The 18,600-nt window shown below is 50.6% G+C and overlaps 1 protein-coding gene across 4 annotated transcripts in view; it reads right to left on the bottom strand.

Annotated features, from left to right (window-relative positions):
• Synj2 (synaptojanin 2) overlaps positions 1–18,600 on the bottom strand; it is a 95,102-nt gene that overhangs the window by 17,724 nt on the left and 58,778 nt on the right. For all 4 annotated transcript variants that reach the window (XM_050135782.1, XM_050135783.1, XM_050135780.1 and 1 more), the window contains exons 6-15: positions 15,864–15,925; positions 12,791–12,887; positions 10,404–10,576; positions 8,800–8,881; positions 8,033–8,182; positions 7,735–7,900; positions 7,389–7,580; positions 5,320–5,401; positions 3,918–4,058; positions 1,622–1,814 (exon numbers count right to left, since the gene is read on the bottom strand). In XM_050135782.1, coding sequence (XP_049991739.1) covers positions 1,622–1,814; positions 3,918–4,058; positions 5,320–5,401; positions 7,389–7,580; positions 7,735–7,900; positions 8,033–8,182; positions 8,800–8,881; positions 10,404–10,576; positions 12,791–12,887; positions 15,864–15,925 — 1,338 coding nt within the window. The remainder of the gene's footprint in view (positions 1–1,621; positions 1,815–3,917; positions 4,059–5,319; positions 5,402–7,388; positions 7,581–7,734; positions 7,901–8,032; positions 8,183–8,799; positions 8,882–10,403; positions 10,577–12,790; positions 12,888–15,863; positions 15,926–18,600) is intronic.

Below are 18,600 nucleotides of genomic sequence, written 5' to 3'. Positions count from 1 at the left end.
ACTGAGGGAGCCACCGGCCACCGGCCAGTACAGGCCAAGTATTTTGAACACAACCAAATGTGGTGGTTTGAATAAGAATGGCCCCCACAGGCTCCTAAAATTGAATGCTTAGGGTGTGACACTATTTGAAAAGATTAGGAGGTGTGGCCTTGTGGGAGTAGGTGTGGCCTTGCTGGAGTCGGTGTGGCCTTGTAGAGGGAAATATGTCACTGGGGGTGGGCCCAGTGTCACTGTTTCTGCTGTCTGCACGCGCTACCATACTCCCTGTCGTGCTGGTGATAGACTAAGCCTCTGAAACTGTAAGGAAGCCTCAATTAAACACTTTATTTTAAAAGAGCTGCCAAGGTCATGGTGTCTCTCACAGCAACAGAAGACTGACTAAGGCAAAATGCAAGTGATTTTAAATTAATTTAAATTTCAATAGCTGCCTGTGGTCAGTGGCTATTGTAATCCACACAACCAGTACAGAGAACCAGTTTATAAGTTCATTCAACTTTTCTTTCTACAGAAGAAGGAGGAGGAGGAGGAAGAGAAGGACCATATAGAAAAACTTCCAATTATCGGAATGCACCCAGAGTATACTCTTTCAAAGTTCCCATTTTCAAGTAAGAAATTTCCCTAACTTATTTCTTCTTTAACTTGAGAAATAAAAACAACAGCGAGGATCTGGATACTCATCATTGAAACCAGATGCACTTTTGCTTTGCATCGATTCCTTGGGAAGGCCAGCCTTAAAGGCCCTGTTCTCCCAGGGAACCGATCTGTCCAACAGGAGAAGAATTCCAGGAAGCTGGAGGGATCTGTGGCAAGGACATCTAAGTCATACTTTTCTGTCTAGCAAGTGGAGCCCACACATCAGGCTGAGGTGCTGGGGGTATCATCTTTACCTGGGAAGGAGAACACTAAAATCTAAATTTGAAAATAGATTTCCCTTGACTTCAGCATGGAAATCTCTAGATTGTCACTAGAGGGCAGTGTGGCATGCATTACTGGAGACCTCAGGGCAGATAGGTTAGGGGACTATGGCTTTTCAGTAAGGATTGGCCAGTTTGGAAATGGTAGTTCGTGTGTGTGTGTGTGTGTGTGTGTGTGTGTGTGTGTGTGTGTGTGTGTGTGTGTGTGTGTGTGCAGCAGAAGAAAATAAAATCCACACTACCACCATGAAAAGGAAGTCATATTACTTGAATTCAAATCTTCTTCACATGACCACATGGATTTTGGTCCATCATCTGAACCGAAATACCCCAAAGTGCACCCAAGAAAAGCTAGGCCACCCAAGCAAGGACTTCTAGGAAGTTGAGGTAGGAGGTGATAGGACACCAGAGGACTCGGTCCCTCTTCCGAGAATGACAGCACACCTCCCCTCTCCCACGGTGGAGATTTTCAGGGGGGTGGTGGGGGTGAGTGTGGGGCTCCTCTTAGCAATCTAGAAAGCCACATGTGGCAGAACTGAGCAGGCTGGCCCAGTGCACAGCTAACCAGTGCACAGCCACCCACTGCACAGCCAACCAGTGCACAACCAGTGCACAGCCAACCAGCTCACAACCAACCAGTGCACAGCCAACCAGTGCACAGCCAACTAGTGCACAGCCAGTGCACAGCCAACACACATGCCACTCACCGCAGGGAACGAGAGCTTGTGAGTGATCTCCCTGTAGTCTTCGTTCCTCTCCTTCACCTGCGACTGCCCGGCCGTCAGGTGGCTGCAGATGAAGCAGAAGCTGGTGCTGTGGAACTGGAAGCGGATGCCCACGGCGCCCTTATTCCCCGCCTTTCCTCCCATGCCAGTCTTCACGGTGTCGATGGCCACATCCCTGTAATACAAGAATAGCACGCTCTGTGGGCTGTGGGAAGATATGAACCTATGAGATGATACCTAAGATATGAACAGGAGATGGCCTGTAGCTGAGAGCCTGGAGATCAATGACTGTGGTCAACGGTCCTCACTGCCGAACACAGCCTGAGTGGGAGGCATCTCTGTCAGATCAGAAGTGCCTGTCAGGTCCTCCACCAGTATCCTGTGAGGCTACCAACATACTCCTGTGTCTGCCCCATTTTCTCCCCAGCAGAAGCAGCAAGCGTGTGGTGGGTTCAAAGAAAATGGTCCCCAAAGGGAGTGGCACTACTAGGAATTGTGGCCTTGTTGGAGGAAGTGTGTCACTGTGGAGGAGGGCTTTGAGGTCTCTTTGTCTCAAGCTTCCCTCAGTGTGACAGTCAGTCAACTTCCTGTTGCCTGCAAGATGTTCTCTCAGCTCCAGCACCACGTCTGCCTTACATGCTACCATGTTCCCTGCTCCCATTCATGGTCATAATGGACTGAACCTCTGAAACTGGAAGAGAGCTACCCTCAGTTAAATATTCCCTTTACAAGAGTGGCTGTGGTCATGGTCTCTTCACAACAATAGGAAACCCTAGCCAGGACACAAGGCGTCTCCCTGCTGTGCCTCCCGCACCCCTCAGCTCTCATGATGGACAGCTTTGAGAACCAGGAAACAGGCTTGAAGCTGACCCAGGAGTCGGTTTCCATAATGCCCTTGGCCAAATGCACTGGGGAAATGCATCAGTGTGGTGTGGGAAGTCTTCCTGCATATGTGTTGCTTTTATTGGTTAACGAATAGAGCTGTTTCAGTCAGTGGCTGAGCAGAATAGAGCAAGGTGGGAATTCCTAGCAGACAGAGAAGAAGGCAGAGTCAAAGAGAAGCCATGTAACTGCCGAAGGAGACAGACGCCAAACAGTAGACCACAACCACGTGGTAATACACAGATTAATCAAAATGGGTTAATTTAAGATATAAGAGCTAGCTACCAATACACTTAAGTGACTGGCCAATCAGTGTTTTAATTAATACAGTTTCTGTGATTATTTTGGGTCTGGGTGGCCAGGAACGAACAGGCAGTCTCTGCCAACATCAGTGTGTAGGGTCCCAGGACCAGACAGTTGGCTACTTCATGTTTCTGTGAGCAGGCCACAGCTGGAGACTGCTGTTATACCTGCGACTTGGGAAACAAGCTGGGGGTGATAACTCGCCCAAGGGTTGGTTCAAACAGCCACGAGGCCAGAGGACAGGAAACTGAGGGCAAGGTAGGAAGTCCTCAGGCAGGTTTGGAACATCTGCCACTCTTCCACCTCACCCCTCCCTAGGACTTACCATGAACCTTTACCCAGACTTCCACTAAACCCCTGGGACGCAACCAAGCTGTCCCAGTACCACAGTGGCAGGGGTGGGGCCTTGGATGTGTTTCTAAGGTATAGAAGATGATGAATGCAGAGGCCAAGGGCCACATAGGGCATTCAAGTGGCCCTCCCTAGGTGAAGGAGGTGCTTGGCCAGGTCTCAGGATACGCACTAGCAATTAGTAACCCTCAGGCCACCATCAAGACCATGTAGCAACAGGAGAGGATGAGAAAGCCAGAAAAAGGCGAACTCCTCTAGTGTCTAACGTACACACACCCTCTCCTAAAACACCCATTTCCTGGGTCTAACCGTTCCTCACACTTGCAAAGCCCTCACCTTAGAGAGGTAATGACGAGGTAAATGGATCCTACCTAGAATTCTACAGAGACAACTCACTGGAGATTCCCAGAGCAGTCCACTCAGCACTTGCTCAGAGCATTCCTGTCTGGGAAAAGTGAGTGAGACACCCGCTCCTCGCCCTGCCTGAGCTTGCTTGATATCGGTCCTGACTCCTCCAAGGAGGCCAGTTTCCTGAGTTAGGATTTTCCCCTGGTGGCTTTTTAATTGCCAGACAATATTCAATTCAAGCCCATTTTCCCTCAGGAGACTTGCTCTGTGTACTGAGAATAAAGGCTGGTCCTGTTTCCTGCTGGAGTCGGGGGAGGTGGGCATGGGAGGAAGTCATAGAACAAAACTCAGACTCACAAGCGTCCCCAGATGCTCATAAACTACGTGCTCTTACCTGATGAATGGGACGTGGTAGGGGCGTACAAAGATATAAAGACAGACGCCCACCAGTTGCGCCGAGGTCAGGAGGATGTACCTATGGGATCGGGAGATGGCTTTTTGCAGCTGCTCGCTCCACATCTTCCTGTTGGTGGTGCTGAGAAGGCAAAGAAGTCAGAGATGCCTCATGCTGCTGGCGGGAAGCACCGTCTCCCACTGCCCACCCTGTGGCCTCCACGCATCTTTTCTATGGGTTTTATTTCACGCTGCCTGTACCCCCAACACAAGTGCCAGGCATCAATCCCTCCCACAAACTCCGACACATTTTTGCTTTATTTTTGAGTTTTTGGTGGTAGTGGGGATTGAACCTAGGGCATTGCACATGCCAGGCCAGGAAACTACTACTGAGCAGCAGCAACCCTCTTTTTCACTTTCTGAGACAGTAACTCATTAACAAGCCCAGGCTGGACTTGAACTTACTCTGTAGCGCAGGCAGACCTGGATCTTGCTTCTACCTCAGCCTCCTGAGTAGCTGGTGTGACAGGTCTGCGACACCAGGCCCAGCTCTGATTGTGTCTCATACACCACAATGGCTTCCCCGGTCCCTGACACCCAAGCAGAATAAGGATCTTCTGCTAAGATCACCCCAGAGCCTGCTTTATTCATTTTAAAAGCTCATTAAGGGATGATGAGATGGCCCAGTGGGTAAAAGAACCTGCCACCAAACCTGACAACCTGAGTTCAAGCTCCAAGACCCACAAAGTGGAAGGAGAGATCAGTTCCCACAAGTCATCTCTGACCTCCACACAGCGCTGTGGTGCACTGGTGTGTGCATAGACACATAATAAATATGCACGATCTTAAGAATTACAGAGTTCCTTGAAATAAGACAGTCTCTTAGGGAGGGTGAATGTCTGGTTGACTTTATAGTAAGTCTTGATCCAGTAGTTTGGAGTCTCCCCTTTCTGCCTGGCATGAAGAGGGGGCACTTCTTAGCAACCCCCACAGGGCCCTAGTCCTCCTCACTTCTTCCCAGGCAATCTCCTTGAAACGCTCCCTGCCCCCAAGACAGCGTGACTCAACCATAACACAACGCCCAGGCTGGAACACTTCACAAAAGACACACACCAGTGCCTCCTTCTGTTTGTTCAATCAGGAGGAAAAGAGGACCAGAGCCTCCATCAGCCAGTGTGTGCAGGAAGAGAGGACCAGAGCCTCCATCAGCCAGTGTGTGCAGGAAGAGAGGACTAGAGCCTCCATCAGCCAGTGTGTGCAGGGAATGTAGCCAGGAGGACCCAGACAGCCAGAGCCATGGGCTGCTGGCCCAGAAACAGGCTGGCTCTAGGGGTACCTGGAGCCCTGATCCTGGCAAGGCATCTGGTCCAGGGATACCTTGTTCTTCCTGCCTGGCCCCTTACCTGGCATTGACAATATTTCCCGCACTCAGCTCCACCATCTCTTCAAACCCCACGGCAAATATGTCAGCTGGGCTGCCATCACCTGGGGAGCAAGGCAAGAGAGCAAGGAAATCAGAACTGCCAGATCTTGTGTTCCTGTTTCACAGAGTCCTTTTCCTTCTGCGTGCCCATGCCTGCTCGTTGCTGGAACCCACTGTACCTGGCCACTCACAGGGGTCCAGGCACCGGAGCCTGCCCTCACTTCCCTCCTGTGCTGATTGCTCACCTCTGCCACCTCTGCCCTTCCCTGTGTTCAGCCTGGATCAGCCTGTGAACCTCTCTGAACCTCTGGCTCTCCCTCTACAAAGGGGCAACTGCTGTGTTACCAGGTAATGTAACATTTAAATTGGATACCGCAAGTGAAACACTTGGTTCAGTCTGGTCCCTCAAAAGAACAGCACCCTCTCACCCTTCCTGGTGACAAGTCTCTCTAGCCAGACCCTAAGTGAGCAGGAACAACAACATTCTTATTTATTTTGTGGCTCCCCGGTGTTTGTCAGGTTGACCTGGAGGTGGCTGCTTGTGGTCACAGGAGACACTGCCCAGGAGATGCCTGGCCGTGGAGCACAGTGAGCCTGGAGCTGCCCCTCCTTTCTACAAAGGAGGCCACTGCTTCACAGAATCCCTGCAGCCGTTTACTGGACCCCCCCAGGCACTTCTTCAGACACACGTGTGCCCGAGCCATCAAGAGCAGACAGTGTTCCAAATGCAGGAGGTGATATGGCCCCTGCCAGGGAGGAAGGAGCCTCTGCGGTGAAACTCCAGCCAGCTCTCCGTGTTCTTCTCTGCTGGGCGCATGGCACCGTAGCTGAATGGGCCGAAAGCATAGAGCTGCCTTTTCTGTTCTTTAAATGAGATACCAGCTTCTCTGTCTGAGCTAGTTGGCAACAGTAAGGTCAAAAGGCACCTTTATCCTGAGCCTGGTGGGTTTCCACGGAGCTTTCGGCCATCTTCCCCGTAATATTGCTGCCAGACTGCCATTGGGTCTAGCTTAACCACACCCTATTATCCAGGCAGAAGAAGGGGACCATTATGGCATTAGGAAACTCACCTCGGTTCCCTTGGCAGTACTGGGCTACCTCTGGTGTCATTCAGACAACTATACTAACACAAACCACCACAGATATGGTGATCCTGAACTGTAGACCCTGACTCCTTCCTTCCTTTCCTGAGGTGAGAGTTACATGGGTATGTGGCAAGAGAGGCCTCCTGTATTAAACCACTTATCACCCAGGTGTGAACCTGTTCTTTGTTTTGGAATGTAGGAAGCAGCCAGGCCTCCATGAACGCTGCTGCTGCAAGCTAAGTAATCTTGCCAAATGCTTAGGACAGAGGAGTTTTAGATTCTGGATTTAGAACTATCTGCACACAGGCAATGAGATATCTTGGGGAAGACACCCAATTCTATACAAGGAATTCATCTGTGTCATGTACACTGTCACACACACACAGTTCTACACATCTTCAGTTTGCTGTGCTCCAACTGTGACTCATCATAGCAGATCAGCAGTGGAACACTCTCCCCTGTGACACCGTGTCCCCGCCCCCGTGTGACGTCACAGCAATACTGAAAAGTTTCAGCTGTCCTAGCTTTTAGGATTGCAGAGTTCCAGACTGGGACTGTCTGTGCTGGCGTGGGCTTGGAGAACAAGGGCTGCAGCAATGCCCAACACCCTCCGCATGCCTCGCTCTAGTCGGTTCCTGATAGCAGCACAGTCTAGAGGCCACAGCTACAGATGACAACTATCCCGCTGTTTAATCCTGAACCACAAAATCTCTGCATGTTTAGAGAAAGGCAGATGACTCCCCCAAAACTCCTCCAAGTACTTGGAAAAGAAAAAGTATCTTGAAGTTAACGTAATACCGCCAGTCATCATTCTAGAAGGTGAGACCGTGGTGCTTTTAAACATGCGGATAAAGGAAAATGCAAATACCACTACCAAACTTTACACGGCAATGCGTGCAAAGCCAAGCTGCTGTGACAGGTTGTGGGGAGCCCTGCTTGGCCTTTCCCGAGTTACCATTCTCACCCTGAGAGTCCACTGCTCCTGAGAGCCGGGGGGCATCCAGAAGCCAGTCCGTGAGCTCCGCTGTGCCCAGGAGATTGGTTCGGAATTGCTTCCCTCCGTTCACATTCCAGGTCCCCACAGCAATTTGGACCCGCTTGAAATTCGTGAATTCTGACTGGCGTTCTGTCATGGCCTTCAGGATCCTGGGTGTCACTGTTAGGAAGCATAAAAGACGCGTTCTTTCTGCAGCCCAGACTGCAGGACCCTCTAATGCTGTCCAAGGGGTGGTCTGTCGGAGATGCCACTCACGAGCCTTGCCGTCCTTTCAAGGCTGTGGACAGCCCAGGCAAGGGTGGGCATACATTACCTAGAAGGGCCGTGTTGTCCAGAAGCATCCTTCCTTTGTCTGTGGACTCTTCATTGTAGACATCCCCAACCAGCAGAAGCTTGATGGCCTCTTGCTTCACCCCGTCAAAGAAGCTGGACTGGATGGTACGAGACATGGATCGGGCCCCATCCTTCAGTTTCCCCACCTGCGTGGGCGCAAACACTCAGTGAGAGGGATCTAAGGGGGGCTTTCATTCCTGCTCCCCCAATCTGCCCCTCCCTGTCCTCCCATCATCCTGCCCTCCCTTGGCCTCCCACCACCGCTGGCCCGCCCCTACCTTGGCCTTTCCTTCCAGGGCCCTGCTCCCTGTGAACACCTTGCTCAGGCTGTGCCCATTCAGAGACCACATGGCTTTGAAGGACTCCACAAAGCGGTCAATGATGGGCTTTGAATTCAGCCCCAGGCTCTCAAGCTGCAGATGAAGGACCTGGGAGAGAAACCAACCATGGTTATCACTAGGAAACCTTCCAGTGCCTCCAAGTGAGCACCTTGCTCATCAGACTGCCCATGAGGAACATCAGCTGCAGAGAAGCCCCCTCCCCCACCCCGACTCCAGCTTGGCTTAGACCATCTTCCCAGCCCCTCTTTGACTGCTTGGTGCCATTCCTGTTGGGAAGGAGTGGGGGGACAACAGGTGGCACAGATGGAACTGTAAGAGGCCAGCCAGGCAGGTAGGGCCACAGTGGCACACGGGCAGTCCCTCCCCAGGCTTTGGGACCAGTCGTCTCAGCTAGTCTCATACTGCCTTGGCTCTGGAGGATAGTCAGGACTATCTCTTTACAGAAGATCAGTTTCTTAAGGGCGCCTGGAGCTCTTGGGCCGCACGCAGCATCTGGGACGCATCTCTGCATGCATATAAATAAGTGTGACTATGACAGAGAAAGGTCTATAGTGGAACAAGCAGGAAGCCACTGAGGAAACCGCTCTAAATGCTCCCCCTCCACATCCCCGTCACCTGACTTATCACTGCAAAGTCAGCCCAGTAAAGCCACTCTTGCCCCACCCACAGCCCAAGACTCGACAGCAAAGGCCCAAGGAACTCACCTCCAGGGCAATGAAGCACTGTACAGTGTTGGTTCTGTCCAGGCAGTCGAGACAGTTCATCCGCAGAGTGCCTTCCTGGAAACTTAGGGCCAGGAGACATGGAAGGATCACACATGGCCTTGGTCTCTCTACTCCACAAGAGAGCCCCCTGCCTCCTCCCTGGCAGCTCAGCACAGCCCAGCACCCATCCCTTGAGATCCTGGATGCAGGATTGACAGGCAGACCAGAGAACACGCTCTCAGCAGCCCACACCCCCACATCACTGTAAGCACGGCTGGTTCCTGCTATCTACAACGATGACATCCTATAGGCCTTACGGATAGTCCATAGCAGAGACTCCTGGGAGAAGCTGAGACCCGAGTCTCTGGCACTGCACCAGCTGTCAATAAGGGCATTGCTTTGCATGCTTTTGTTTAAACACACACTGGTAATATACACAGGCAGGCAAACTTGGGATGGTGCAACTTAACCTTTCGTTTTGCAGTTTTATGGGGTTTTGACACAGAATGGGTTTATCCAGACGGCGACACCACTGTAACTCAAGTGGCACCTGCATGCCGCTGTCTCACTAAGGCGACCCTCTGACACCGTACTGTAACTCTTGTCTGAAGGTACCCAGTGTTTCCTCTACAGGGAATAGCCTTGCTGTCTTGCGTTTGTAAAGCCAGGCATTGCCTTGGCATTGAGGTTAAACAGGGACATCACCCAAGAGAAGCCCAAAAATGTGGAAATCATAGCAATAAATAAATAGGTACCTTTTACAGTAAGAACTGAGACAAGGCGGCAGAGCATGGCCTCGTTCAACCCACTGGGTGGCAAAGTTCTCAGCATGTGTCTGTGAGTGACGGTGACCGTGTCTGCAGTGAGGGGACTAGGGAGTTTCTGTGAGGAAGTGATTTCAGACACCTGAGATCTCCCGATGACAGACTGTGGCTTGAGGAAGCTGGACCTCCTTTGCATTCGACTCAGAACAGGGTGACTCACAGCCCAGTGACGTGGCACCATGGCTTTGCACCCACTCACCTCATAGGTCCTGTCCCAATGTGGCTAAGTCATGTCATGTCATTTGAGCTCAGGGAGGAAGGGGGAGTGTGCTTGCCTGGTTGGTTGGGTTTGTGGCTGGTTGTTTTTGTTTCTGAGACAGAGTCTCAGGTAGCCCAGGACAGCCTAGAACTCACTGTATGTGATCTCAGACTTCTAACCCTTCTAGGTCTACTTCCCAAGCCTGGAGTGACAGGTGTGCACCGCCACACTCAGTACTGCTTGATGCTGGGACTGAACCCAGGGCTCCATGCATGCTAGGCAGGCACTCTACCCACTGAGCTACATTGCCAGTTTTGACTTCAAGGCTGGAATACGGCCCTTTATGTTCAGACATGTCTTTTTCCCAGAAAACCAGGCATTGCCTTCTCGCTAAATTCAGAAGCATGTCTCTGACTACAGAGAAGGGAGCAGAGAAGATCGGGGCCTCAGAATCCCAACATCACAGAGCTTATGATTCGGGAAACAACAGTGGAGCCGGTCAGTCAGGGAGGGAGATGATTCCTGCTGAGGTGCATGAGCTAAGGGGCCCCCCAGCCTCCGCAGCCCCCACCGAGACTCACCGTGGACTTACATTCTCGCCCTTCGCAAACACGCCAAAGTCATCCCAGTGTAACTTTAACTGAGGCCTCAACAGGTTCTCCAATTTCTCTAGCTTCCCGCCTTTGGCAAACTGATGGAAGTCAAAATTTATCATGGGCGTGTCGCCTGCGTGGCAAGAAGCCCAGAGCAGCTTCTGTAAAGGGAAAGGGAGGGTGTGAGCCCGCTGACAGAAGGAGCAGGAAGCAAAGGCAAGGTGGGGCTGGTGGTGTCCCCAACTGTCGCCCACGAGAGAGGCTGGTAGACTGGCCCTGACCTTGAAAGGGAAAATAACACAAAAGCCTGGGGGCGGGGTTGAAGGGCACAGAGGACACAAAGAACATCTTGCCTGCAGAAGAGCAAAAGGTCCCCCTAGGGCAAAAGAGCCCAGAGCAGGGGTGTCTCTCTGGGGGACATCCCACTCTTCCTGGGGCCCAGGTGAGAGAAGGGTAGAGCTGTTCTTCAGGTGGCCCAAGTGCCCAGCCCTCAAGAACAGCGACATGTGGCAGACCATGTAGCTCATAATCTAGCTCCTGTTGCCCTGGTAACCAGCCCCATCCAGACAGGCACCAGCCCCAGGAGGATGGGCTCAGCAATAGTTGAGTCTCCAGACTCAGATGACGGGCAGGAAGTGCAGAGCGGTGCAGCCTAAGACGGAGAAGGTGCTGCCCCTCCCGACCCCGAGTGAAGGTGGGGGACACGGAGGGACGTGCCAACCAGGAGGAAAGCGGGGGCACAGAGAGAGACTTCTCAGGGCTATGGGTGGGTCAGGACACTCCTCACAGAGGTGAGGCCTCCTTTCCCCACACGGCCTCCCTGGCCTGGCAAACTTCCTCAGCCTGCTCACCAAAGCACCCTGGAGTAGGAGACAGGCTGCCTGCCTTCTTCAGCCTCCTGTCTCTGGACCTCACTTTATTAACCCAGCACCTGCCCATCCAGAGGCTCTGAGAGCTCCAAAGAACTAGGAGGACCCTGGATCGCTCCAGCCAGCCAGAATGCAACTGGATACATTCTGCTACCTTCAAGAAAGTCTTCTTGGGGAAAATGAAGCCTATGCAACTAAAACAATTTGGTGGCCTTGCCCAGCTGTGGAATGATAACGGCTGGGGCCCAGGCTGCCTGCTAGGCTCTGGCTTCTCTCCGGTAAGGGAAGCTCAGGAGAGAGAGTCATGGCCTGTCTCCAAGTAGTATTAATTCTACCTGTTCAGGAACCATCCGTAACTCCTGGGACATCTCTGTCCTCTGGGGATAAAGGAGGCCTTCCCTCCAGTGCCAGGGCATTGCCACCAGCTGGGGGAGGGGCTGGCCTGTCATTTCTATAGCATGAAAGATTTGCGGTTTTTCACTGGAGAGATACTGAGGTTGATTTTCTCTGTTGCCCCTTTCCCCTCACCTTCCTTAAAATAAGCAGTGGCATTGCTGCCAAGAGAAGTGGGAGGAGATATTTCGTGAGCTTGTTGCTCATAGCAACAAACTAAACAGGAAAAGCAAGTCTGGCCAAAGACAACTGGAAGCCAGCAAACTCCTGCTCCCCACATGCAGCTTTCCTAAGTAGAGACAAATGGCACTCTGGTTGGATGTGACTTCCTGTAGACAAGGGTTAGGGGGGTAGTGGAAGTCACAAAGGTGACCTTAGGGTGTCTCCACAAGGGACTTCTTTGAACTTAACACAACCAGAGAGCCTTTTCCTACAAGGCAGAGGCTGTGGGGTCTCGGCAGGGTGGAGGAGGCTGTCTCAGTTCACTGAGTATTCGATAGAAGATGGTCAGCTCCTGGGTCCTGTGGCTGAGAGGCCGGAGTGGAGTCAGCAGCCCCCTCTGCTTCCTCACCCTTTCGGGATCCACTCTGCTCTGAACTGGCCACCCAGGAATTGGAAGGAGCCTGCTAGGAGCTGGCACATGGCCTCGCCTGGCAACCCAAACATGAGACTTGAAGGCCATCCAGGCAGAAGGAAGCCACACAGGGTCTGCTTTGAACCAAGAGACTCAGCAGCAACTCAGCACAATGCCGTGGGTACTGGCAGGTGGGGCCTCCAAGGTGCCGGGCCAGTGCTAGGCTGCCCTTCTGTTCTGGCCTGGAGAACACCTCTTAAGGGGAGCATGGGATGCCCCTCTGCTCATGTGGAGCTCGGGGAAACAGTTCTGTTTAGACTGAACCCATTCTCCCACCCCTTGGCTCCTAGAAAATAAACTGAAAGCATTAAGAGCCTAAGTCATCCAGCGCTAGGCTCTAAAAACCTACAGAGGGTACTTACCTATCCTCAGTACTCCTGCGTGCAGGGCTGCCTGGGTCTCACGGTGCTACCATGTGAGTGGGCCCCAACTCTGCCTCTCCCTGCCCACCCCTGGCTGGGCAGGAAGGTGAGCATTACCTTGAAGGCCCTGTTGAGCACCTCCTCACCACCTCTGCTTCCCAGCAGGTTCACGACCACCTGCTTGCCATACTGTTCCTTCAGAAGCACCATGTGCCTGCAACGGTATCAGGGGTGACGGTAACTCCAAGGCACCCGAAGCCGGGCAACCTGCACCTCCATCTCAGCATTGCAGGTCTGGGACCAGCCATGCCCTTTACCCCCAAGCATACAGGGGAGGAAAACTCCTTCCTCCTGGCTACCAGCACCTCTCATGTGAAACTCACTGGGTGTAACTCAGTCCAGGCTGTCTGAATGGAGGTTTTGGGTTGTAATGTTTAGCATGTGAGACTTTAGATGAAGCTGTACTGGCCTTCCTATAAAGTACCACCTAGAATGCTCCCCATCTTTTGTGAACAGCCATAATGGTTCACAGCACAGCCACCTCCAGAGTTAACCCAGAGCTGCTACTTTCCTGTGACTGTCCCTCCTTTTCCTAGTTAGAAACCCTGGGGGATGAACTTCGACCTCTACCTCAGAGGCCAACCTCCTCCCAGGTGCTGCGTTTCACCGTGAAACCCAACTAGATGGTGTCACAAACCGTGCAGTCCACACCTCAAACATCACAGAGGCTCCAGTTCTTAATCTTTATCCCAAGTCCGCTAAATGTAACTTTATTTTTCCTTGGGTTTAATATAGCCCAGGCCGGTCTTACTACACAGTCAAAAATGGCCTTGAGCACTTGATGTCCTAGCCTTCATTTCTCAGATGCTGGGATAACAGGCATGAGTCGATTTGCTTAGCAAAAGGGCCTTAATAATTTTAATCTTAGCAATGTTTCAATGTTGTGGTTTTAAAAATAGGAAAATACAATGCAAAAGTCAGACACATAAATAGAACTTAATAGTGTAATTTTTCTATGTAAGTTTTTAATGTAAATTTAGAATATTTTTACTGTAAACATAGAAAAATAAAATTTTTTAAAAAGATCTATTTATTATACAGTTTTTGCCTGTATGTTCATCTTCACACCAGACGAGGGCACCAGATCTCATTACGGGTAGTTGTGAGTCACCATGTGGTTGCTGGGAATTGAACTCAGGACCTCTGGAAGAGCAGCCAGTGCTATTAACCACTGAGCCATCTCCCCAGCTCCGAAAAATGAAAATATTTACATGTAAAAAAATATATATGGAAAGAAATACATGTGGTATTAAAAGTGGGAAGAATGTTAAATTTGTTTTTCTTCTTGTAACGTTTTTTTTTCCAAGTTTCTACAATTTACTTTCTGACATTTATTTTATAAATATAATTATTTTTAATTTCATAAAGAACTAATTTTAGCCTGAGAATAAAAAATATTCTTCTGCTTGTGTCGAGTGATATCACATGATATAGAAAGATTTAAAAGTGGGTAGTTTTATCTAAACTTGTCTGCAAACTAGTTAACCCAAGTGAGGGGTGAAATTCTCTCCAAGGCCACCGGTTCCACTACAGGGAGGGTCTTGGCTGCCCAAGGAAGGGACAAGAAGAGATGGACTTGGAGGTTCTGCTCTTAGGGATTTCCCAGAGAAGATGTACCAGTCTCTGCCTAAGGTCGGACACATATGTCCTGTCTCCATTGAGGTACGCTGGGTTGCTGGTTGTACCTATCATGGAAGGCCAAGTCCCATGCTAACCACATATCTAAGCCACACCCTGCCAGGCAGCTTCTCAGGAATAAGGCCCATAGGGGCCTGATCTCCCTGTCTGACCTCTGTATTCCCTCTCAGAGGGTTCCAAATCCCAAGGTTGGAAGAGGGAGGCCACAGCTCAGCTATTGTCCTTTCATGACACCAAAGCTGAGTCTCTGGGGCAGATCCTGTGTTCTCTCCTTTGCAAAATTCAGCTCCCCATCCCTGAGCAGGGAAGTTGCAAGAATTAAAGAGGAACTAAAGGAGGCCAGGGATCGGCACCTGGGAAGGGATTCCCCTTTGTTTCCCTTTAGTCTAAAAATAAGATGATATTTTTCATGTCTGTAATGAGTTGTGCCTTTATGGCATAATGGAGGCTCTGATGGAACAAACAGAGCAGGACCAGCCCCTTGTTAGAATTTCAGTCTACACTCATACATCCTGGGAACATCTAGTCAATCAGGGTGACTCTGCCTGTGCCATGTTTACAACACCTGACCGTGTGACACAGAAAGCCCGCCATTTATACATCTAACTAGGGAGTCCCTGAGATGCTCACATTACCAGTGTTAACGTGGATTTCAGAACGTGCATAAACAAATGTGAAGCTCAATGAGGCTTCAGGAGGAATGGATACAGTACTCAGTTACTTTTGAGAATTTTGTGAAATTTAAGATCTTAAAAAATTAGTATTCAGATTAAAAACAAAAATTTTTTTTTTCGAGACAGGGTTTCTCCGTAGCTTTAGAGCCTGTCCTGGAACTAGCTCTTGTACACCAGGCTGGCCTCGAACTCACAGAGATCTGCCTGCCTCTGCCTCCCGAGTGCTGGGATTAAAGGCGTGAGCCACTACCGCTCGACTTAAAAACAAAATCTTTTAAAGGAGCTAGTAACTATCCAAGTACAGGTTATAAGTAGCTCAAGCTGGCACTGGTTTTCCCTAAGCAGGGTGTAAAACAGTGTTATAGTCCAATTGTCTTTTTTCTTTTAAAATGAAATGTATATGCCAAAGCTTTTTGTCTAGGATACATAAATAATTGACAATGGGTAAAACTGAGAGGGACTTGGGAATTTGCATATTCTTTTACTTTACACCTTTCTATACTTAAAAAAATCTTAATATGTTAATTTTAACCAGAAATAGTGCTGATATAATTCAGATTATCCCTTAATAATCAGGAGTAATAAGATAAAATAATTATAGTGTGCTACCTACACCTTGATGAATTCATTTTCAAGGAGACTTGAGAATAAGCAAAAAAAAAAATCTCATTTTATAAACTCCTTTCTTGGGTAAAGGACCAAAGAAAGTAAGAGGCAGATTTGATTTGGGATTGGGGTTCCCCTTTTTACTGCCCTACCCCTTCCCTGCCATCTGAATGGAGGATGGAAGGTCTTGGATGGTATCCTACAGACCTTACCTTTCGAAAGCAGGGGCATTGGCCTCTAGGCCTCTGTGTAGTCTCAGATGATGGGAGCCAACCTGCAGAAAGGTAGAACAGGATGACGATCAGGATAATGATGATGATGATGCTCACTGAGCCAAGACAATGACTTTCTAACTCTATAGTCATGCTGCATGTGGCACCTGCTGGGTCATCTCTGTGGCTCATTCCCTGCTCGGGCAGGCTAAGGCCAGGCTCCCTTGACTCTGCTAACAATGCTCCCAACCTTCCAAGGATTGGCATCCCCAGGTCTCTGCAACTGCAGGCCCCCTAACTATAGCATGGACCATGCCAGCAAAATTCTCCCATTTCTATTCTTCCTAACGGAGGCTATTGTGACAGCTCCAGTACTGAACAGGTCTGCCTGTCTTCCTGAATCCTAGCCTGAAGTCCCGTCTGTTAAGTAGGTGGCATCTGAGGGTCCAGGCCCAGGCTCTAGAGCGCTCTGCTATAAACATCACCTAGGCCGTACGTTGCTTAGTTACTGACTGCTGACTCAACATGTCACTGAGTACCCAGTCAGGAACACAGTGAGGAAACTGAGTCCCCCGACCTAGGTGGTTCTCATCTAGCTCTGGTCACCGCAGAAAGACCCGGAAACGGTAAAAGGTTGCAGCAATTCTGCACAACTTGTCCTAATATGGTGGAGACTGCGCTGGGACTAGCAGCTCCACAGTGTGGCATGAGGATCTTCTGCATCTGTGCTCCCTCTACCACCGCAGGGGAAGACAGGCTGTGGGTAGAAAGCCAGAGCTCAGCAAGAGAAAGCGCAGTCCAGCCCAGAGTGGAGCGGGATGGGCACAACTATCTGGATCATGTCATGCCAGCGAATGTAACATCAGTGCTAACAAGGAACCCACTCTTGGGAACACAGGGAAATCAAGGACACCCTCCGAGACACACACAGGAATAACCAGGGTAGAAGATGGGTGGAAAGGAATGGAGTCTTGGCCAGAAGGTTCCAAAGTGTGGTCGCCTGGAGACAAGTTAGAAACGCTAAGTTGGCAGGTCCAGCTCAGATCTGCTGAGCCGTATTTCTGAGGGTGGAGTCAGGAATGTGTGTTCCAGCAGCCTCCAGCTGATTCCTAGATGCATAGCCCTTGTGGTTTGGCAGCACAGGTTTTGACTCATTTCCTGTCTCTTGCTAACCCCTTTTGCTCTGGTTACAAAAGTATGCGAGGGCACATCAGGGCAAGAGCAGCTTGGGGCTGAACCCACAGTGCAAGGCTGCAGGGAGCTCTGGGACCTCTGGCATCAGGGCTACAGGGCGAAGCCCTCCATCTTCTAAAGCAGCAAGAGCTTTGGATAGGAATGGGAGAGGGTGAGAGCCCTGTGCCCTGACTCTGCCATCTCCAACTCGGCTAGTCTTCCCTCCACCTCCGGCCCACTCTAACACTGCACCACACAGTCTTTTTCCGGCATCACCTACCCCAGCGAAAGTATGCGGGCAGGAAGGAGCGGCAGTCGGCAGGATAGACTCTCGTTTGCCCTGTGTTGCTTTTCTTAGTTTCCCCGTCTTCTCCTTCACCTCAGCCTCTTCCTTCTGGCTAAAGGACCGATGATCCTCGCCTGAACCTAAAACTATCCATTTAATCCCATAGCTTACACAACTGAGTTACAGTCCAAACCCCAAGAACAGCTTCTGGGGTCACAGCAGAGGTCAGCTTGCACTCAGGAGCCCTGGTGACCATGAGCAGCGGCATCTCCAGGCTCTGCGGTGCCCACCGCTTCCACCCAGAGGCTGGCACCATGCTTATTTCAGCAGCTCCCATCGGGGTCTCCTTGGGAACACTTCTGGGGGTTCTCATTATGACCACGGTCTAGCATATCCCAACCGCTCTACTAGCTTACCAGTTGGCCGTGGCACTGCTCTTCCCGACTGGCCGTGCTGCGGCCATGCTGACAGAAGCAGACGGATGGCACAAATCAGATCTTCACCACCAGACCTCCAAAGTGACTCCCACCTGGGATCCCGAACATGAAGCTAGTGCCATTCCCTAGATATGAGCCTCGAGGTTCACAACAATGCACCTGCCGTTCCTCTGCCTATGTTTCCTCCTTTGCCCAAGTCGTTCTAGTCCCCAAGTCAACCTAGACAAATCTCCTGAAGGACGCCTTCTAGACCTCTGAGTGGTCTTTCTTCTGCCTGCCTGGGCCAGGACACTTTCTTTCTCTGCTGCTCAGATCTCAACCTTCCTCGGTCACAGCTCTACTCGTGTGACACTGACACGTGCCTGTCCCTTGCTCCTTAAAGGCAAGGGCTACATCTGATCCCAAATGTCCAGTGTATACAGAAAATGCTCCGTTGGTGTGCCTAGGACTTCTGACTTCCTGTCAGTGTGAGACACAGCAGAGAAACAGCCGAAGGCATGCTCTTTGTGTCCCACGGCTACATCTGAGCCCTTCTGAAGGAGACGGAACTCTTACCAGCTTCAGGACATACAGCCACAATTCTCCCAACATGGCTGTACTAGTCTCCATTTGCTTCTACTATTATTAGCCATAGCTACCATTGTGAGCACTGTGAGTCTAAACACAATGCCAAATTCTAGATGTATTGTTAATGTGGGATTCCCCTTTGTATGCTGTGAATGTTTTATTGCCATTGGTTAATAAAGAAGCTGCTTTCAGCCAATGGCTTAATAGAGTAAAGTAGGAAATCAGAACAGAGGCAGAGAGAGAGAGAGAGAGAGAGAGAGAGAGAGAGAGAGAG

This window comes from Alexandromys fortis, unplaced genomic scaffold (genome assembly GCF_014885135.2).
Source record: "Alexandromys fortis isolate MF-2015 unplaced genomic scaffold, M_Fortis_MF-2015_v1.1 scaffold_23, whole genome shotgun sequence".
Taxonomy (NCBI): Eukaryota; Metazoa; Chordata; class Mammalia; order Rodentia; family Cricetidae; genus Alexandromys; species Alexandromys fortis.
This window is presented reverse-complemented; position numbering and strand designations above follow the sequence as displayed.